The sequence below is a fragment of the Artibeus jamaicensis genome, unplaced genomic scaffold (genome assembly GCF_021234435.1).
Source record: "Artibeus jamaicensis isolate MK-2021 breed Jamaican fruit bat unplaced genomic scaffold, CSHL_Jam_final contig_729, whole genome shotgun sequence".
NCBI lineage: Eukaryota > Metazoa > Chordata > Mammalia > Chiroptera > Phyllostomidae > Artibeus > Artibeus jamaicensis.
Window position 1 is genome coordinate 1,059,818 of NW_026521939.1, and position 21,983 is coordinate 1,081,800.

Genomic DNA, 21,983 nt, shown 5'->3' on the forward strand with positions numbered 1-21,983 from the left:
TAAAATAAATCCTGTGGCATGAAAAACTACATTTTCATGAGGAAACTTGTGGCCAAACTTAATATTCTTTTAAAAACAGGTTCTACACATTATGCGGCGTGGCAGAGAGACTCTGCTGACATTGCTGGAGGCCTTTGTGTATGACCCCCTGGTGGACTGGACGGCGGGGGGTGAGGCTGGGTTTGCTGGTGCTGTCTATGGTGGAGGCGGCCAGCAGGCCGAGAGCAAGCAGAGCAAGAGGGAGATGGAACGGGAGATTACCCGCAGCCTCTTTTCTTCCAGAGTAGCTGAAATTAAGGTGAAGTCAATGATAAGAAGCCATTGCTGTCTTTTTGTTAATAGAGTTAATGTGTCCATAAAAAAGTGGAGTGAAACATTTTACTTTATTTTATTTGCAAGACTTTAATATTGAAACGGTAGTAAATAGGCTAATTTGATGTCTGTTTAATTGGGAAACATTTCCATACAAAGACACCTTTTTTAATAGATCGAAATGTGTTTGCCAGTGACTATTTTAACTTCTTTAATTGGATGGTCTCCCTCAGTCTTGGTTTGAATAGCCTGGTAGCCAGTGATGCTCATCTTGTTTTATGTGCTATGGCAGTAACTGAATAATATTGTGGAATTGAGTCTCACTTTATGGTTTTGTGAACTTGAATGCTGTTGTTATCTTTGTAAAATGGGGGTGATGCCATTACCTCCTCAGGGTTTTGTTAAGATTTAAATACAGTAACATGTGCAGGATAGACTCCTAGCATGATCCTTCTGAGAGACATCTTACTGTCTCATAGCTGATCCTGTAAGAATCTTCCTAACCATAATACCTTTCACAGGTGAACTGGTTTAAAAATAGGGATGAGATGCTGGTTGTGCTTCCCAAGCTGGACAGCAGCTTAGACGAATACCTAAGCTTGCAAGAGCAATTGACAGATGTGGAAAAACTGCAGGGAAAACTTCTGGAAGAAATAGAGTTTCTGGAAGGAGCTGAAGGAGTGGATCATCCTTCTCACACTCTGCAACACAGGTTTGAAACAGTGTTGAACTAATTTCTAAATATATGTTGTTAAGGAGAATTTGCATGTTTGTGTAACAAATATTGTCAACTTGAATTAGAATTATTGCAGCAACTCACACAAATGACAAAAGCTCTCCCAGGGACTGCAGTTTCAAAGTGTTAATAAATAAGAATTCACTTAAATATTATGCTTTGTTATATTTAATTTAAATGTTTGAGTAATTATTAAGGGTATGTGAGTATAATGGTTATGACACTGAACTGGGCTTCATGAAAACTTGGATTTTGGTTTTCTCTCTACACTTTCTGTCTGAATCCTTATTCATTTGTACATTGGCAGTATTTCATTTACTTCTCTTGAGTTCTTAGGCATTAAATTAGTATGACCTGAGTGAATGAACCTGGCACACAGAGCAGATGCTCAGTAAAGGTAGTAGAATTATGCAAGTTCCAAACATGGCATGAGGCTCTAAGACTATAAAGATCTATCAACATCAGTCTTTTTTTTACCTTTCAATAACTCAGAACCTGGCTGGTGTGGTAGACTTTTGCTTAAAATGTTGTGAGTGTAGTTGAAGGAACTGTCGGGTCAGGATAAACCAGAGAAGTAGGGGACGTTTGTGTAGTGCCCTCAAGATTGAAAAGGAGCTTACCAGGCATTCCAAGTATGAGCAAGGCAGGGTCATGAAAGAACAGAAAATAATTTAAATTTTTCTTCTCCTCTATTAGGTATTCTGAACACACCCAATTACAGACTCAGCAAAGGGCTGTTCAGGAAGCAATCCAGGTGAAGCTGAATGAATTTCAACAGTGGATAACACATTATCAGGCTGCATTCAGTAATTTAGAGGCCACACAGCTTGCAAGTTTGCTTCAGGAGATAAGCACACAAATGGACCTTGGTATGGGTTGACTTACTTTAGATAACACACATGAGCATGTGTTTTGTAATTGTGTCTTTATGTGTGGGGTTCTGGTTTGTGCCATCTTGCAGTGACTGCTGATTTGAAATAGTTTTGTCACGGTTAATCATTATCTTTTACTCCAAGGTCCTCCAAGCTATGTGCCAGCAACAGCCTTTCTGCAGAATGCTGGACAGGCCCATCTGATTAGCCAGTGTGAGCAGCTAGAGGGAGAGGTTGGGGCTCTGCTGCAGCAGAGGCGTTCAGTGCTCCGGGGCTGTCTGGAACAGCTGCATCATTATGCAACCGTGGCCCTGCAGTATCCTAAGGCCATATTTCAGAAACATCGAATTGAACAGTGGAAGACCTGGATGGAAGAGCTCATCTGCAACACCACAGTAGAGCACTGTCAAGAAGTCTACAGGAAGTAAGTTTATAGTACTTTGTTTACTTTACTTCCCGTTCGGGTTAGAAGCAAAATTGTGTTCAGTTGTTTAATTGCATAGTATTTAATTTTTCTTGAACAAAATAGTTGGTAGATGGAATTCGTCTGGAGTCACTTTTGTCTTGGTTCTAAGAGGATGTTTTCCTCGTATAAGTAATAGATTTTTTCTAATCTATTAAAATGTATCCCAGTGTAAGAGGAGTGGGACCAGGGTAAAGAGCTAAACTCAAACATTGATTCTGTCACTAACTAACAGGTCATCTTCAGATGTTACTTTGGCTTTTAGACTTTTCCATCTGTAAAGTGGAAATGATAATTCCTACTCTTCAAGGTTTGAGCATCAAATGCAGTATTCCACATATGGTACTTTGTAAGCCATGAACTTTATTTATAAGCAGGGAATGGTTATATTATAAACAAGTACCTCTTTCCATTTTTATATAGATATGAAATGCAGTATGCTCCCCAGCCACCCCCAACGGTGTGTCAGTTCATCACTGCCACTGAAATGACCCTGCAGCGGTACGCAGCAGACATGAACAGCAGACTTATTAGACAGGTGGAACGCTTGAAACAGGAGGCTGTCACTGTGCCTGTTTGTGAAGATCAGTTGAAAGAAATTGAACGTTGCATTAAAGTTTTCCTTCATGAAAATGGGGAAGAAGGATCTTTAAGTCTAGCAAGTGTTATTATTTCTGCCCTTTGCACCCTTACAAGGTGAGTTAGCTAACCTCATGTTGAGACTGTTTTATTGCCTTGGAAGCATTGATGCATATTGAGATTTCATAAGTCTTTTGTTTAATCCCAAACTTGAGGTATTTTGCTATCATTAGTCTTGCCCAGTGTTACAGCTGCATTGTTTCCTTTCATATTTTGAGGTATCCTCATTTGTATGTGAGTTTAGCTAAGTCAGTTTCACTGCACAAATATTTATCACATGTAGGCGTAACCTGATGATGGAAGGTGCTGCTTCTAGTGCTGGAGAGCAGCTGGTTGATCTGACTTCTCGGGATGGAGCCTGGTTCTTAGAGGAGCTCTGCAGTATGAGCGGAAACGTCACTTGTCTCGTTCAGTTACTGAAGCAGTGCCACTTGGTGCCACAGGACTTAGACATTCCGAACCCCATGGAAGCATCTGAGGCAGTTCACTTAGCTAATGGAGTATACACCTCACTTCAGGTGAACACTTTTAAATTAGCTTAAGTTTTCTAAGTTTGTTTTAGATATTGAACATTGTACTTCTCACCTGTTTAATTCAGAAAAGCAGTTTGACTTCCTCCCTTTTAATGTTGCTCAGGCAGTCACTTAAAATATTTTAAGATCATGTCCATAATTTGGTTACAATAGCATCAATTTTGTTCTTAAATTATGGCATTAAGTCTCTAAAATGTGTAACTTATCTAAACTCAGAAAATGTTAAATTATATTTCTTACATATTTATAGGAATTAAATTCAAATTTCCGGCAAATCATATTTCCAGAAGCACTGAGATGTTTAATGAAAGGAGAATACACACTAGAAAGTATGCTTCATGAATTGGACAGTCTTATTGAACAGACAACAGATGGCGTTCCCCTGCAGACTCTAGTCGAATCTCTTCAAGCCTATTTAAGAAATGCAGCTATGGGACTGGAGGAGGAGACACATGCTCATTACATCGATGTTGCCAGGCAGGTGCTCTCTTCTTTCATGAAACAGATGGGGAAGCCAGATAAGGGTTCTGAGCTTTTATTTTATTAATATAATTACTTATAAATGCTTATATATATATATTTTTAAACCTTGTATTTTGAAATAATTACAGATTCATAAGAAGTTGTAAAAAGACAGAAGGTTTTGTGCAGCTCATCCCTTCTCCAATGTTAGCATCTTGCATACCTATAATGCAATAGCAACACTGTGCAAATGACATTAGTACAGAGCTGACTAAGATTTCACCAATAACATAAGCATTCATTTGTGTGTGTGTGTGTAGTTCTATGTGGTTTTATCACATACATTCATTTATTTTTTCGGTGCTGTAATTTCACCATATGTGCACACAGTACAAGGTGGAGTGCGCTATTTTTTAACTTAGCCCTTAGAACTCTGGAAGCACCTGAGCCAGTTTAGTTAGCTAATGGAATATATACCTTAATTCATGATAACATTTTAAAATTAGCTTAAATGTTACAAGGTTTATTTTTCTGGATATTGAACACTGTACGCTTCAGCTTTTGAGTCCAGAAATACAGATCTTGGAACCTGTAGATATTGGGCAGTTCCTCTAGCCATGCACTGTACCTATAGCTAAGCCCTAAGTCCCTTTGTCCCTGGTAACTCAAGACCTCATTCTTTGACATTCTGATGTCTAGTTCACTCCAGAAAGTATAATTGAAGGACTGGAAATAAATTGTCCCATCAGACTTCTTCCCATGGGGAAATTCAAGTATAAACTCAGTAGAGAGAATAATACAATGAACTCCCATTTTACCACTGTCAGTAGTTACCCGTATATGGTCATTCTTATTTAAATTGTATTTGCCCCAGTTCTTTGAAGCAAATATTATTCTTAAATACTGTAGGAAATATATATATGTAGAATATAAATTTATTTCTCTTAGTCATGGTAACATTATTTCAGCAAAAGAGGTAATAATTTCTTAACGTTTTCTGTTATCCTACATTCAGAATTTTCCTATTTTCACATGTTTATTTGTAATTGTTGTATTATACGATAAAAAAGTGAGTATAATTATTACAGCACAGCATGCCAGCTAAATGGTGATAAATGGCAGGTATTTCAGTTTACTGTCAATTTAGTTGGCTCTACCACTTGACAGTGACGTGAACATACTTAACAATTTTTGGTAAATCTACCAGCTTTAGAATTGTGGGATTCTTGACCTTTTTTTTTTTTAATATTGAGCTTTGTTCTATTCAAATTCTGTGTGTGAAGTAAGACTAATATTTTATATAGGTTTTTGTTTTTTTTTTTAAGATCTTTTTTTTTCTCTAAATTATCTTTAGAAGGGGAGGGAAGGAGAGAGGGAGAAAAATATCAATGTGTGGTTGCTTCTCCTGCATCTCCTGCTAGGAACTGGCGTCAGGTCACATGCATTCCCAAGCATGTGCCCTGACTGGGAATTGAACTGTGATCTTTTGGTTCGCAGGCCCATGCTCAATACACTGAGCTACACCAGCCAGGGCTATTTTATATAGTTTTTAAAAAAATTGTCATAATTCAAGTTTACATAAAATTTATGTGAATAATTGCTAGTACTGAATTGGAACCATTGACGTCACATTTTGATTGACAGTAAATGCCATTTTATCATAACATTTCTTCCTTAATGCCGAAAGACTTTTTGCTAGACTTTGTGTACTGTCTGTGAGACTTTCTGGTCATTTGTGTTCCCCCCAAATTTACTGCCCTCTAGTGAGGGTTTTAACTCCCTGTTTTATTTTGTTTTTTCTTCTAGAATACTTCATGCTCAGTATGGTGAATTAATCCAACCAAGAAATGGTTCAGTTGATGAGACACCAAAGATGTCAGCTGGCCAGATGCTTTTGGTTGCATTTGATGGCATGTTTGCCCAAGTTGAGACTGCTTTTGGCTTATTAGTTGAAAAGGTAAATATTGATTGACTTAGTGTTATGAGCAACTTTATGAATGTACAAAAGTAGTTCATTGTGTGAAGAGTAAAAATAAACGTTTTTTTTCCATTTACATAGTTAAACAAGATGGAAATTCCTATAGCTTGGCGAAAGATTGACATCATAAGGGAAGCACGGAGTACCCAAGTGAATTTTTTTGATGATGATAACCACCGTCAGGTGCTAGAAGAGATTTTCTTTCTCAAAAGACTACAGACAATTAAGGAGTTTTTCAGGCTCTGTGGTACTTTTTCTAAAACTTTGTCAGGTAATATTTCATATTTATTTATTGTAATGTGTATTTTATTGATTATGGTATTACAATTTTCCCAAATTTTCCCCCTTTATAGCCCCTCTGCCCTGTACCCCCCAGTTTTGCAACATTCTCCCCCTTAGTTCATGTCCATGGGTTGTACATATAAGTTCTGTGAATTCTGTTTCCTATACTATTCTTAACCTCTCCATGTCTATTTTATGCCTACCAATTATGCTTCTTATTCCCTGTACCTCCCCCTCCCCTCCTTTCCCTCTTCCATACCCCACGCCCCCGAAAACCCTCTATGTGATCTCCATTTCTCTGATTCTGTTCCTGTTCTATTGTTTGCTTAGTTTTTGTTTTCGTTGTTTTTCTTCTTTTTTTTTGGTTCAGTTGTTGATAGTTGTGAGTTTGTTCTCATTTCATTGTTCATAGTTTTTGATCTTTTTCATTTTCTTAGATAAGTACTTTTAACATTTCATGTAATAAGGGCTTGGTGATGATGAATTCCTTTAACTTGACCTTGACTGGGAAGCACTTTATTTACCCTTCCATTCTAAATGATAGCTTTGCTGGGTAGAGTCATCTTGGATGTAAGTTTTCTCCTTTCATGACTTCAAATACTTCTTTCCAGCCCCTTCTTGCCTGTTAAGTTTCTTTTGTAAAATCAGCTGATAGTCTTACGGGCACTCCTTTGTAGGTAACTCTCTCCGTTTCTCTTAGTGCTTTTAAGATTCTCTCTCTTTAATCTTGGGTAACTTAATGTGCTTTGGTGTGTTCCTCTTTGGGTTCAACTTCTTTGGGACTCGCTGGGGTTCCTGGACTTCCTAGAAGTCTGTTTCTTTCACCAGACTGGGGAAAGTTTTCCTTCTGTATTTGTTCAAATAAGTTTTCAATTTTTTGTTCTTGTTCTCCTCCTGGAACCCCTATAATTAGGATATTGGAATGTTTAAAGTTGTCCCAGAGGTTCTAGAGCCACTCTTCATTTTTTTGAATTCTTGTTTCTTCTGTTCTGGTTAGATGTTTATTTCTTCCTTTTGTTCCAAATGTTGATCTCAGTCTGGGTTTCCTTCCCATCACTGTTGGTTCCCTGAATATTTTGCTTTATTTCACTTTGAGTATCCTTCATTTGTTCTTTCATTTTGCAACCAAGTTCAGTCAGTTCTGTGAGTATTTTGATTACCAGGGTTTTGGACTCTCTGTCAGATAGGTTGGCTGTCTCATCCCTTAACTCTCTGGAGTTTTGCTCTGTTCTTTCATTTGGGGCGTATTTCTTTGTCTCAGCATACCTCTGTACATTGTAACAGGGTGGGGCTTTAGGTATTCACCAGGGCAGGGCAACCCTCTTTGCTGCATTGTGGTGCTGTTTGTGGGGGAGGGGTCAAGAGGGAACAATATGGCTCACTTGCTAGTCTCTAGCCCTAGTTTCCAACGACTCTCCTGTGACACTGGGAGTTTCTCCCACCGTGGCAACCCCACTGTAGCCCACAGTCAGCTCTGAGTCTCAGTTTCCCATTCATTCAGCCCTGCCCCCCTCGGTCTGTCATCTCACAGGTCCTTTCAGTGGGCCCAGCCCACGTGGTCCACTGCATTACAGGGGGTCTTCTCTGCCTACCAGGCTGCCTGGCTCCTTCCTATCTGTCTGGTCGAGTGTTTCTTTAATTCCTTCGATGTTAGAGTTCCATGCAGTTTGATTTTTCTGGCACTTATGGTTGTTTATTGTTTTTAGATTGGTTGTTATCCTCTTTTCAACTGTGCGAGCAAGCGAAGGGTTTCTACTTATACCTCCATCTTGGCCAGAACTCTCCAGAATAATCACTATTTTATACTTAGACATGCTAAATTTAGTTGAATAGCACTTTGGAAGGGGGCAGGATTGAGTAAGCTTAATTTGATTGTATGCTCATAAAATCTTAAGTTTTTAAATAAGCAGCATTATTACCTTATTTTAGTTTTACATGAAATACTTTAAAACACTTTTTTTTTTTAGGGTCAAGTTCACTGGAAGACCAGAATACTGTAAATGGGCCTGTACAAATTGTTAATGTAAAAAGCCTTTTTAGAAACTCTTGTTTCAGTGAAGACCAGATGGCCAAACCTATAAAGGCCTTCACAGCCGACTTTGTGAGGCAGCTCTTGATTGGACTGCCGAACCAAGCTCTGGGACTCACGCTTTGCAGTTTCATCAGCGCACTCGGTGTAGACATCATTGCTCAAGTAGAAGCAAAGGATTTTGGTGCTGAAAGCAAAGTTTCCATTGATGATCTGTGTAAGAAAGCCGTGGAGCACAACATCCAGATTGGGAAGTTCTCTCAGTTGGTCATGAACAGGGCAACCGTGTTAGCAAGTTCCTACGACACTGCCTGGAAGAAGCACGACTTGGTGCGCAGGTTGGAAACCAGTATTTCCTCTTGTAAGACAAGCCTGCAGCGTGTTCAGCTACATATTGCTATGTTTCAGGTAAGCATTTTTTTAATAATGTGTTTTTCCTTGATGTGGGAATTGAAAAACTGGAGGAATTTAATATAAAACAGAGAACTTTTTTAATTTCCTGAACCTGTGCCAGCCTAGAGCAAACCTAGCTTTCATATTTGGTGCTTTCCAATTATTCCTATTTATCTTTCGTGCAGTTGATAATTTTGCATTTATAGTTTGTGTATTTTGAATTGGTTTTTCATCAGTGTTGTAATGGTTTGTATTATCTGTGTCATTATTACTTGTAAATATAATTTCTGATGATTGCATGTATTTATTATGTGTATCTGTCTCCTGTATTGTTTAACATATAATTAAGATTCTTAATCTAAAGTGACTTTGGTTTCCTTGATGCTCTAATGATGTGACAATAGCTTCACGTAAATCTGTTCTTGTCTGGGAATTGTATTTAGGAGCCTGCTACTGTCTTTGCATATTTAGGGGGCAGTATGACAATACAGACTTTATGGGTGAGGTGGATTTGGATTCAGGTGTATGAACTTGAATTTAACTTCTCTAAGTCTGATTTCCTCACCTATAGAATGGTTAATAACAGAGGGTAAAAATGATGATTTATGTAAGGCAGGAAGCACAGTGAAAATTTAGCTACTTTAAAATTTTTTCAAATACTTTATAGTCTTCAGTATTGTCAATAGCTTCAAATAAGCTGTAGCATGGAGTAATGTTTTGGGACTGCATTTCCCTGGCACCCCAACAAATCAAGGTTCCTTTGTGCCATTTGTATTGAAGGTGCCTCCCAGTAGTGGAACTGGTGGTTTCAGCTCCATGCGTGGAACCCAGCCTCTTTCCTTCTCTTCGCAGTTTTATTGTTGGCTGTTTTCTTAGTTCATATGTTAGTAAAAGTAATTTATTCAAATTATGAAATTGCATTTATTGTATTAGTAAGTCTCTCTAGCACATTGGGATGTGTTTTTGGAATTTTTTTACTTCTAAAAATATAATGCTAAAAAGTTTTATTTCATGTATTTGGAGTTTATTCTTTAAAAAAATTGACAACTGTAGGGGAAATCTTGTAAAAATCCTTTCAGTTTTATCTGAACACCTTTTAAACTCTAAGCACAATGTGTAACTTTTAAATTGTTGTCCAAATATCCCCTTTGGCCCTCTGGAACCTTCCTTACAACACACAAAATGGCTTGATACTCTCTGAATAGTTGCCCACCCCTTTCTGTCACTTCTAGGTTCCCTGTTTTGCGAATTCTTTCTTTTGTGATTGCTGCCATTAATTCTTTCAGTCACTTGGCCAGCCTCCATGCTGGACAGTCTTCCCCACTACCACACCTGTTTCAGCCTCTTGACTGGAGATTATCTTTTGGGTAGGAGGAGTGTGTACTACTAGGCTGTTACATGGACTAGGAAACGTCTTCAGAGTTACCGTTTTAGTGTTGCATGTCACTGAGCTAAGAAATATATCACCCATTCTCTACCTCAGAATTTTCTCCTGGTTGTGATTCTTTTGTAACATTTCCTGCTGTTATTGTTCCTGCCCACTCCACTTTGCTGCAGCTGGGTTTCTTTGTCTTCACCCTCGCCTCGTCTCAGCTCACAGCTCCCCTTACTTGTTTATCTAAAGGTTTTTTCCTCCTGATTTTATTACATTTGTTTTTCTTTGAACAGTGGCAGCATGAAGATATCCTTATCAACAGACCACAAGCCATGTCAGTCACACCTCCCCCTCGGTCTGCCATCTTAACCAGCATGAAAAAGAAACTCCATACTCTGAGCCAAATTGAAACTTCAATTGCAACAGTTCAGGTCTGTTTTATCAGGTCTTCCTTCCAGCACATCTTAATAGGAATAACCTTTTTAGGAAAACCTACTCTGATGAATGAAGTGCCTGTCCTTGGCATTTAAGCCACAGGAACATAACCCCCTTCTCACTTTTATTTTTAACTTACATCTTTTTTTCCTTACCTTCCAAGGTAATTGAATTTTATAGAAGCAGTATATTTTGAACCAGAAGTATAGGCATACTAAATATTTTAGGTTTTTAATGAATTTGATAATTACCATGCATTTACATGTTAAATGGACCTTAATAATTGGAAAACTTGAATACTGTATTTTGCTGTGTATAATGCACACTTTTTTGTCCAAATTTTTGAGGGAAAAGTAAGGATGTGCATTATACATGGGTAGTACTAATTCTGTGTCTACCTAAATGTTTTTAATTCTTTATTTATATTTATGTGTTAAAAGCATAACTCTAGAAAGCAATAATGGTATCTGTATGGAAAATAATACCCTGGAATACAGTGATTGGTTTTATTTGTAAAATATAAATAAATAATTTAATTACAAATTAAAATGAGAGATTTTTTTTATTTTTCCTGAAAGTTTGGGTCAAAAACATGGGTGTGCCGTATACATGAGAGCACATTATGTATGACAAAGTGCACTACTTTTTTCCTGAAATGTACATAAGCAATTTTATACTGCTTATTATATCTAGCAGAATATTTTTACAAACTATTATTATTGTTTGTATTTTTTGTCCTTTTAGCTACATATTTAATCTCTGCTCTCTTTTTTAAATAAACTGGTCTTGATGATAGTTACATAGTTATATATATCTTTTCTTATGTATCCTTATATCTTATGTACTTAGTAATCGATATTTTTCTTTTATGTAAGTTAATATTAGTGTAAAACAAGTATAATCACTTCTGTAATATTTTTAAAATTTTTAATGAACATTTTCTGGAGCTCACTTCTTTGAAGATCGAAATATCTCTTCTCTACAGCTATTAGTTCTAGCTTTTACTTACGAAAATGAACTCTTGCTCTCCTTTTTTTCTGATTTGAGGGAATGTTAAAGGGAGAGAAGCAGGGGAAAGAAAGAATGTGAATTTCCTCCACCTGAAAAGTTGAATAAATAATGAAATATCTTCACTATATAAAACCATCCATCCTAAGATAATCTAGATGGGTTTCTACTATTAAAATTTTTTGAATTTCTGGGAATCTGGTTTTTATTTTTCACAATCAAAAGTATAACAGATTTTCTTATAAATAGCACATATTGTACAGGAGGTACCAAGTGTTTTGTTTTGTTTTAGACCATTTAAAAATGAAGATGAAACTTCCTTCTGCAGATTTTAAGACAGGAAACTAAAAGCCATTTCTTAACCCCCCAGACTTGTTTAGCTTTAAACATTTAAAGTGAAATCAAGATGAATTCCAAAAGGTGACTGTTAAAGATGTTTTCTAAATTACACATGCCCCATCCTGCTTGTTTTGAATCTCTCATATTTATACAAAATGCTCTATAGACAGGAAGTGAGGAGTGTCAAATATTCACTGACATTCTCCTGGCTTTTTATAGGAGAAATTAGCAGCACTTGAAGCAAGTATTGAGCAGCGACTCAAGTGGGCGGGTGGTGCCAACCCTGCATTGGCACCTGTACTACAAGATTTTGAAGCAACAATAGCTGAAAGAAGAAATCTTGTCCTTAAAGAGAGCCAAAGAGCAAGTCAGGTATTGTGGCCCTTATACACCATCTTTGTTTTGAGTTGCAAGATAATATAACTGAGTGGAAGTTATGTTTTGGATGACTCGGGTAGCATGAGAGCCCACCCTCTAGTTCACAGGGCTCTGGGAGGAGGGGCCAATGAAGGCTATGGTTGGGGGCAACATCCCTTAGGCTGAACTACAACCAGTTATTTCCCTGGGTTCTTGCTCCCTCCCAGTTAAAGATAAAGTGGACTCAATCTCTGTTGGAAGATAAAGGGTTTAATTCCATATTTATCTCAGGTTTTCTTTATATGTAATTTAAGGTGATCTAAAGATTTGAGTATTATTTTTTCCACATGGCAATAAAATGTTTTATGACCTAGTGCTCTGCCAGGGGTGGTGGCTTAACTTTGTTATGACAGAAGGGGTCAGGGAGGACAAAAGCGAAAAATTTAATGTAACTTTCAATTAGGTGTAACATTAAACTAATATAATGATTTTCATATTCCATACACCTATGACCAAAATGTTTAAATTATCATCTTAAGTCCTATTTGATTTCCTCTGTATTTCCTACTCCTCCTTTCCATCCGACAGTGGAAATACCCCATATTAAATAAGTTTATCTGTAAATATGTCAGTATGTGACTGTAAAGATAAGAACTATTTAAGGACATAATCACAATTCTGTTATCTACCTTTAAAGATGTGCTTAATATTTTCAAATATCTAGTTAGCATTCTGTGATCTTTATTGTAAAGATAGGCAGGAGTAGAACCATAAAGGGAACCTTCCAAATTGAAATGTGAACATAGCACAAGTTGTAGCTGAATATGATAACATTTATCTCTTAGAATAAAATTTTTTTGTGTTTGTATAAAAAGAGTCATGCAGGAGGTACATATACCTAATTATTCCTAGGTGCTTTTGGCCACCTCAGGCCTAACTGCATTAACAACCAAAAATGTGCATTTGTTTACAGGCCATAATTGATAAGGATTAGGTTTCAGAAGAGTCACGATGAACATTCTCAGGACCCGTTGTGGTCCTGAATTCTGGAAATGAATGGGTAGTATTATTTTGTATCATTAATTGCACTTTTTCCTTTTTTCTGGAATGGTCCCATTCCTCTTTTGCCTTTTCACAGGTCACTTTCCTCTGCAGCAATATCATTCATTTTGAGAGTTTACGAACTAGAACTGCAGAAGCCTTAAACCTGGACGCTGCATTATTTGAGCTAATCAAACGGTGTCAGCAAATGTGTTCATTTGCATCCCAGTTCAACAGTTCCGTTTCTGAGTTAGAGCTTCGTTTATTACAGAGAGTGGTGAGTTTTGATTCTTGGTGGGAGTAGAGAGAGACTGGTGATTAAAATGATAAGACCAGTGTATCCCCTCAAAATCAAAGTATTTGGTCAACTTACATTTATTGAATGTGTACTGTATATAAAATATTTTGAGGGATACAATGACGATTAAGTCTTTTCTTAGCCCAAACAGATAGTACAATGAATGAAAAAATGGAAAGTATTCTCGGAGTACTGTGGAGTTTCAGGCAGGAGGAGGGAGATGTCTGTATAGGAAATGACTCGGATGCACTGGAAGTAGGGTAGCAAGGCATAGAGGGGTGGTGAAAGATGAATGCTGACTGAACAAGTGAATTGGGTCCAAAAATACCAAGTTGACATATTTAGTGTTTATATTTTGTGGGCAGGCTTTAGGATGTGTATCAGGAAATTCCAGTTTCACTTTAAAGAGTGATTTAGGGCCCTGGCTTGTGTGACTCAGTGGACTGAATACCCCCGCCTGTGAACCTAAAGGTTGCCGGTTTGATTCCTGGTCAGGACACATAACTGGATTGCATGTTGGGGGCATGTGAGAGGCAGCTGATTAATGTTTCTCTCCCTCTTTGTCTCCTTCCCTTCCCCTCTCTCTAAAAATAAATAATTTTTTAAGAGTGATTTAGGGTCCTGGATGTAGGTCATCTTTGTTATTTCATATACTTCTTAGATCTTAAACTTTAGGTGTTTATTTCATGTATGATTGATTATGCAGAAAAGTTAAAAATCTTAGCTTGTACTTCATATATTGTTTAAATTAGTGTTTTGTGGGTAATTCATGACTTGGAAGTGGAGATTCTTTGTGTCAACTTGAGTTACTGATGCCTTTTGATGATGATAAAGAATTATATTATTCCAACTGACACTTAAAATCAAACAAATGCTTGTTCTGTTTAGGACACTAGTCTCGAACATCCTATTGGCAGCTCTGAATGGCTTTTGTCAGCACATAAACAGCTGACCCAGGATATGTCTGCTCAGAGAGCAATTCAGACAGAGAAAGAGCAACAGATAGAAACAGTCTGTGAAACAATTCAGAACCTGGTTGATAATATAAAGACTGTGCTCACTGGTCATAACCGGCCACTTGGAGATGTCAAACACCTCCTGAAAGCAATGGCTAAGGTAAGGCTAATAACATTGATACACAGTTACTTCCCCCTTTTATAAAATTACAAATATTTGTATTTATATGACCTAAACAAAACAGTTTTCTCAGGTCACATTTTCCAATTTATAACTGAGTTAATTTGTGTTTTCATCAACTGTTTTTTTTAAGCAGGTAGTAGTATTTGGATTTTGTACACAGAGAAAGCGAGGCTTAAGAAAACTGATTCACCAGAGTCACATCATTTGTAATGGAGCTAAAACTTGAACTTAGTCTCAGAGTGTTTAGATCTCCAAACTCTCTTCCTTCTTCTCATCATTATCCCCCATACTCATAGAGTTTGTCTCCAAAATGACTGAAAAATTCTCTCTCTTTTCTAGTATCCTACGTAATCTAGATAATGAGACTCAGTTCCCCAAGAAGGCTAAATTATTTATTATTACAAAACAGTAAATAATTTAATTTTAGGATTTATTTTACTTAGAATTTTTATTTTGTGTTGGAAACAAGATTCTAACAGAAAAGGCCTTTAATGGTAATAAGCATATTAAATAAATGCATTGGTATTTGAAAAGCACTTATTGTTCTTCAGAAGGTGACCATTTTAAGAGTAATTACTAACACAAATACTCTTTTTTTCTTAATCATTAATATATGGGTTCTAGGATGAAGAAGCTGCTCTGGCAGATGGTGAAGATGTTCCCTATGAGAACAGTGTTCGGCAGTTCTTGGGTGAATATAAATCATGGCAAGACAACATTCAGACAGTGTTGTTTACGTTAGTCCAAGCTATGGGTCAGGTTCGAAGTCAAGAACATGTTGAAATGCTCCAGGAAATAACTCCCACCTTGAAAGAACTGAAAACACAAAGTCAGAGGTAAGAACACCCTTCTGGCCTAAATTTAAAATGTAAATTAAAAATTTCTGGTGTAATTAAATTTTGTTTATTTCTCTAATTTTTCTTCGGTCTGCATATTTGTAATAGTAATTTGATAAAGCATTTATAAGTAAGCCATTTTATTTTGTATTTCAGTATCTATAATAATTTAGTGAGTTTTGCATCACCCTTAATCACCGATGCAACAAATGAATGTTCAAGTCCAACGTCATCTGCTACTTATCAGCCTTCCTTTGCTGCAGGTAGGACTTCCCTGTTTGAAAAGACCTGAATCTTGATCTGTTCATCTATACATGGAAGCTGAGATGTTTATCTATACTATAAGCATCTAATATATTTATATTATCTATACTATAAGTATCTAATATATTTATAGTCATCACCTATTGAAAGGATTTCCCTGAATTTTGTCATATGCAAAACAACAAATTTTGGCTTAATTTTAAAAGTACCTAGAGAGATAGTAAAAATATCTTGTGTTCAAATACTCTTTAAATTGTTTATGAAATATAGGGAAATTAAAAAATATTTAATAGAATATTTTGTATTTCTGTACTAATTTGAGGTAAAACTACTTTGTGTTTGTTGACTGACTTCTCTGTGTATGCACACACCTACTCACAAATTGGTATTCTGTGAATGTGAGTTTTGTTGCCTTTTGCCATTTAATATTGATAATTTCCCTGTCATTAAGAAATCTTTAAAATGACAGTGGCCAAATTTGTTTATTTTTATTGGCCAAATATAATATGCCATTCTGTGTTATTAAATCTTGTATTTTTGGACAGTTGAGATATTTATAGTTTTTTGATGCCACAGCAAGCTAGGAAGCCCCATTGTACAAATGTGTATCTCAGTGTCTAGATGTTTAGGTTGTATTTTTAGGAAGACAATTTCTATTTCAAGGAATAAGGACTTTAAGTTAGTAAAATCATTTGTCTTCGAGGCTGTACATTGAGGTCGGTAATTGAGAGAGTCACTCTGCTGTCTCTTCTTTATGTTCCTCCACTTTTCTGTTTACATGTAAATTGAGCCACCCGCTCTTTCTCTGCAGCAGTCCGAAGCAACACTGGCCAGAAGACTCAGCCTGATGTCATGTCACAAAATGCTAGGAAGCTAATTCAGAAAAATCTTGCTACTTCGGCAGATACTCCACCAAGCACGGTTCCCGGAACCGGCAAGAGTGTTGCTTGTAGTCCTAAAAAGGCCGTCAGAGACCCTAAAACTGGGAAAGGTAATTTGTTTGAATAAGGATGCCTTAAATATTTCATACAGAGTGGTGGTTTGACTCGCATGTGTTTCCATTGCTTCACAGCTGTGCAGGAGAGAAACTCGTATGCAGTGAGTGTGTGGAAGAGAGTGAAAGCCAAGTTAGAGGGCCGAGATGTTGATCCAAATAGGAGGATGTCAGTTGCTGAACAGGTAGGTGGTCATTTTTTAAACCTTGAAGCACATACTAAAATGCTGCTGAAACTATAGGTTTAAAGATCCTCTCATTCATATCTTTGGTGCGTCATCAAACAATGAGAAACTTGTGCTGGCTGGTGTGGCTCAGTTGATTGAGCACTGGTCTGCAAACCAAAGGGTGGTGGGTTCGATTCCCAGTCAGGGCACATGCCTGGGTTGTGGGCCAGGGCCCAGTAGGGGGTGCATGAGAGGCAACCACACACTGATATTTCTCTCCCTCCCTCCCTTCTCTTTTCTAAAAATAAATATTAAAAAAAAAACCAAATCCCTTTAAAAAAAAAGAAATGAGAGACTTTAGGGTTCAGAAGATTTTGAGCAACAGCTCTATAATCATCAAATATTCATCATTTTACTCTGACTCTATTAACACTTATTTTCTCCCTAGCCCTCTTTTAATAGAAATTTAAAGTGTGACTTGACCCTCTAATTTGTATTTTTTAAAGAGGATTATCTGAAGGTTTCAAGTACACCGAGGCTGACATTTTAGGTGGAGGAGTAGCATCTGTAAGTGTTCTTGGACGTGAGTTTGTCCGAAGTCATTACTGTGAAGTTTTCTCATGACTTTTATTAAAATTGTACATATAAATATGAAAATGAAACATTTCTCTCCTCATCTTTTTTTTTGAAAATTTTCCAATCTATGGAAATAAAGGAACTCGAGTGTACTCTACTCAGAATTGGGAAACCAGTTGTTAATGTTTTCGTACACCTGTTTCACTTTGTGTGTGCTGCACAGTTCTTCAGAGCCATTTGATAGTTGTGGACATTATAACATTTCATGTCTAATACTTCAGCACATGTCTCCTAAACAAACATTGTGAAATATAGCCACAATATAATTATGTAACTATCAACTCAAGGAACATCAGCTTTCTGTTGTTATAACAACAACAAAGTGATGTTACAGTATTTTGTTATTTCATCTTGGTATCATTGGCTTTTATCCAGCCTTCAGGCAATATTCAGATTTTTCCAGTTATCCTAAAATGTCCTCCAATTAAACCATCACTACCTTCCCATACAAAATCTAATCAAGGTTCATCCTGCATTTTATTCACTCGTTCTATTTTTAGTCTTCTTTAATGTCTACAACAGTTCCCCAGCCTTTTTTTTCTTTTGACATTGGCTTTTTTGATGTGTCCAGACCAGTTGATTTGTAGAATATGCCGGTTTGTATTTGTCTGATATTATTTTTCTTTTTTTAAGGTTTTATTTATTTATTTTTAGAAGGAAGAGAGGGAGAGAAACATGGATGTGTGAGAGAAACATCGATCTGTTTCCTCTCGCGTGTCCACACCTGGGGGACTGGCCCTCAACCCAGGCGTGTACCTTGACTAGGAATTGAACTGGTAACCCTTCAGTTCACAGGCCAGCACTCAATCCACTGAGCCATACCAGCCAGGGCTGGTAGTATTTTTCTTATAATTAGATTCAGAATCAGCATTTTTGGAAGGAATTTGTGTCCTCAGAATTTTATATAAGTGACATATGTTTGTGCCATCTTTGACACAAGTTAGATCACTTGGTCAAGGGCGGTGTCCTCCTGAATTCTCCATTACAAATGTAATTTTTTTTCTGTAAAAATTTGAGACTTGAATATTTTACTTTCAAATGGTTTGGGATTCACAATTCAATTTAAACATCAGCAGGAGAGGTGTATTTTTATTTAAACACTGTTAAATTACTGCATAGGACCTGAGCTTACACTTTCCTTGGTCAAGAGGCACTCTTAAGAAACAGTTTGTCATGTTTGTCAAAATCTGGCACGATGCTTTTAGTCAGTACCTTTACTTCAGAAACTTTCTCATCGGTTATTGGGTTGTATACTTTCATGACTATCCATTATTATTGTTTTAAGTCCTCACCCATGGGTATTTTTATTATTGATTTTAAAAAAGAAGAAGAGGAAGGGAGGGAGGGGCAGTGGGGGGCTAGAGAGAAGAGGAACATCGATCGGCTGTCTCCCATATGCGCCCTGACCAGGGATTGAACCCACCACCTTTTGATGTATGTGACAATGCACCAACCAGTTGAGCCACACAGCCCGGTCTTTGTTCATCTTTTTAAAGGAGGCTTGGCTGTTGTACTTTTTATTCTGATAATTATTTCATTTTATGTGAAACTAAATTAAGGGGCATAGGAGTAGGGTTAAGGGTAGAGTTCTTTGCACACAATTTTTAGTAAAGGTTATAATTTAGCCATATCATGCACATAATTGGACCCTGATGGATGCTGTGGATTTCGAGAGATGATCGTATCTCTTACAATAAAAGACAGTTTAGCTGAGTCAGAATCAGTGGACATTTGTTGAGCACCCACCTGTGTTCCAGAATCTGTTAGGCACTTTTCTTTATACACCATGTAAGCATTTCCCCAGTGACTGTAAATGCTAATGCCAGGAGCAGCTGTGGGGTCAGTGGGGCTCAGAGGGGTTGTGGCTTTCCAGAAGTCCATCTTCTAAGCTGTGCAATTAGGAGGGAAGCTCAGCTTACTTAACCTTTCCACCACAGCAACTATATTTCTTTTGAGTAATTAATTTGGGTGATTATAAACTTACTCTAAAATGATTTGTATTCCTCATATATGAACTGTGTCAAGTTTTAAATGTTTTTAAATAACTGTACTGCCTATTTTCACAGGTTGACTATGTCATTAAGGAAGCAACTAATCTAGATAACTTGGCTCAGCTATATGAAGGTTGGACAGCCTGGGTGTGAATGGCAAGATAGTAGATGAGTCTGGTTAAGCGAGGTCAGACATCCACCAGAATCAACTCAGCCTCAGGCATCCAAAGCCACACCACAGTCGGTGGTGATGCAACTGGGGGTTACTCTGAGGAAACCTAGGAAATCTCGGTGCGCTAGGAAGTGAATCCTGCAGGGCAGCTGCACTCAGGGATACGCCCAACACCATGGCCTGCAACCCCAGGGTCAAGGGTAAAAGAAAGCAAGCTCACCGCCTGAACACGGAGATTGTCTTTCTGCCTCAGAACAGCTGCAAACATGTCAGGAGGTTAGCTGCAGAAAGAAATCGGGATGCCGCGGAGCACAGAGTGATTTGGAACTCCATTCCACCTGACCCTGTGTGTACAATCCAGGAAAAAACAAACCCCGCTCAGAAACAGAGAAAACTGGGGCCGCGAAGAAATCACAGCCAAGGAAGATTTGATGCATTCAGATTCTCGTGTAACACTTGTTGCCTGGCAACAGTGCTGGTTGGGTTGACCAGTAAGTACAAAAAGGCTATGTGATACGAATTTCAGAAATGGACTGAAAATGGAGAGCTATGTAACAGATACACTACATGGGAAGAACTTACTTCTGAAATAAAGGGAAAAAAACCCCACTCATCCTGCTTCTCCCCAAATCCTGCCACCTACCCTTCCCCTTTTACCTGATACAGATTAGCCATCTTTCAGATTCACTTTTAGTTCAATCCTTATATTTCATATACTTCTGTCTTGATGCTGTTACATAACATATTTGGAGTGATAAACAGAAATTTCTCCAAAACTACTGATAACATGGAAAATTCAAGGATTGTTTGAAGGCCTGATGATCACATACAAAATGTAATTCTGGTTAAGTCATTTCTGTGATTCTATCATGTACAGTTTGCAGAATTGTCACTGTGCATTCAGAAGTAATGAATCTAACACATTTGATTTCATGTACACTCCCCTTTGCTTATAGTGTGCATTTTGGGAGGTCATTCAAATTTCCCCTCTTCTGTGATTGCTGTAGTTTCTTTCATAAAAGTAGCTAATCCGATGTAATCTTTTTACCTTAAAAAAAAAAAAACAGAATAGAGTACCTATTAAGAGTTTTACATTGTTGATGACAGATTAAAAATAAAGTGATGTGTTCTTGGAGGTAGAGTGAAATGTTTTTTTAATTCAGTTTTCTCATTTGATACTTTTAATTTACAAGGTGTAAATTAGAAGGGCTTTAGTTTACCTGGCATTTTAGGATATGTACATGAAACATCAGCAAAAGTAAGAACCACCAATATTTTTTATTAAGTTAAATTAGTCTGTGAAAGTACTTTTCTTTTTACATAATTTTAATAGTTTGCTGTTTAGTAATACATGATAGTGAATTCATGATCAAGTTTTTCTTAAATTTTAGCATTGCATTTCTATACTGACCGTAAACTCAATTGCTGATCCAAAATAAAATCCAGATTAGGACTCTACAAATCACTCACTAACATAAAGTAGACTACAATGAAAATCTTGATTGAGACCATTTTCTCTGCATCTTAGAGATTAGGACTGTGATCAATTTCTAGTTGCCAATCTTCACAAACTTGAAAGGTATTAAGGAAAAATTCCACATAGCTCTCGCCTTTTCTGTATTCTTATTGCCACATTAATCTCTAATCTTTAAATACCCATCAAAGAATGCATTTCAGTATCAGTGCTTTTTTAGTACTTTGACAGATGTTGCAAGAAAGGTGGTATATTTTTTAATACCCGTGTGTGTCTAATATCAAGATAAAGAACCTAGTGCATCAAATTTTACTCATTCATTTTGAACCTTATTTTCACAATCAAAACAACCTATCTGGAATAATAATGCCATATTGTGTTTTGCAAGCTGCTTTATTTCCTAGAGGCTGTGGGAGCTATTGCATTCATCACTTGATTACCTCTGCTCCTCAAGATTAAAGTGTTTTCAGCAACATTGCCACAAGGAAAAGCTTCCATCAAAATAAAAACCAGTTCATACTAGTTTGTCCCTGTAAGTAGTACTCAGAAATTGCTTCCTCTTTGGTAGAGAGAATAAATGAAATAGGTGGATTTTACTGCCTGTGAATTTCAGGCATCAGAGGGACCTGGCACCTTATCCAAGCAAAACCAAAATAGCTTTATATCAAAAACATGTGCATCTGGTAAATTATCCATCACTTTTATTTAAAAATGGTCCCTCAGAGAATAGTGTGGCACATACACGTTTGGTTGTGGG

At 37.1% G+C, this 21,983-nt stretch overlaps 1 protein-coding gene across 12 annotated transcripts in view; it reads left to right on the forward strand.

Annotated features, from left to right (window-relative positions):
- Positions 1 to 20,887, forward strand: part of SMG1 (SMG1 nonsense mediated mRNA decay associated PI3K related kinase) — a 144,795-nt gene extending 123,908 nt beyond the window's left edge. For all 12 annotated transcript variants that reach the window (XM_053672170.1, XM_053672169.1, XM_053672173.1 and 9 more), the window contains 19 exons: positions 80 to 298; positions 834 to 1,024; positions 1,745 to 1,917; positions 2,065 to 2,344; positions 2,807 to 3,079; positions 3,306 to 3,540; positions 3,806 to 4,032; positions 5,824 to 5,974; positions 6,077 to 6,266; positions 8,245 to 8,714; positions 10,368 to 10,505; positions 12,076 to 12,228; positions 13,352 to 13,531; positions 14,441 to 14,668; positions 15,317 to 15,528; positions 15,685 to 15,791; positions 16,604 to 16,783; positions 16,865 to 16,971; positions 19,656 to 20,887. In XM_053672170.1, the coding sequence (XP_053528145.1) occupies positions 80 to 298; positions 834 to 1,024; positions 1,745 to 1,917; positions 2,065 to 2,344; positions 2,807 to 3,079; positions 3,306 to 3,540; positions 3,806 to 4,032; positions 5,824 to 5,974; positions 6,077 to 6,266; positions 8,245 to 8,714; positions 10,368 to 10,505; positions 12,076 to 12,228; positions 13,352 to 13,531; positions 14,441 to 14,668; positions 15,317 to 15,528; positions 15,685 to 15,791; positions 16,604 to 16,783; positions 16,865 to 16,971; positions 19,656 to 19,733 (3,792 nt within the window). In that variant the 3' untranslated portion in view covers positions 19,734 to 20,887. The remainder of the gene's footprint in view (positions 1 to 79; positions 299 to 833; positions 1,025 to 1,744; positions 1,918 to 2,064; positions 2,345 to 2,806; positions 3,080 to 3,305; positions 3,541 to 3,805; positions 4,033 to 5,823; positions 5,975 to 6,076; positions 6,267 to 8,244; positions 8,715 to 10,367; positions 10,506 to 12,075; positions 12,229 to 13,351; positions 13,532 to 14,440; positions 14,669 to 15,316; positions 15,529 to 15,684; positions 15,792 to 16,603; positions 16,784 to 16,864; positions 16,972 to 19,655) is intronic.
- Positions 20,888 to 21,983: the final 1,096 nt, after the last annotated feature.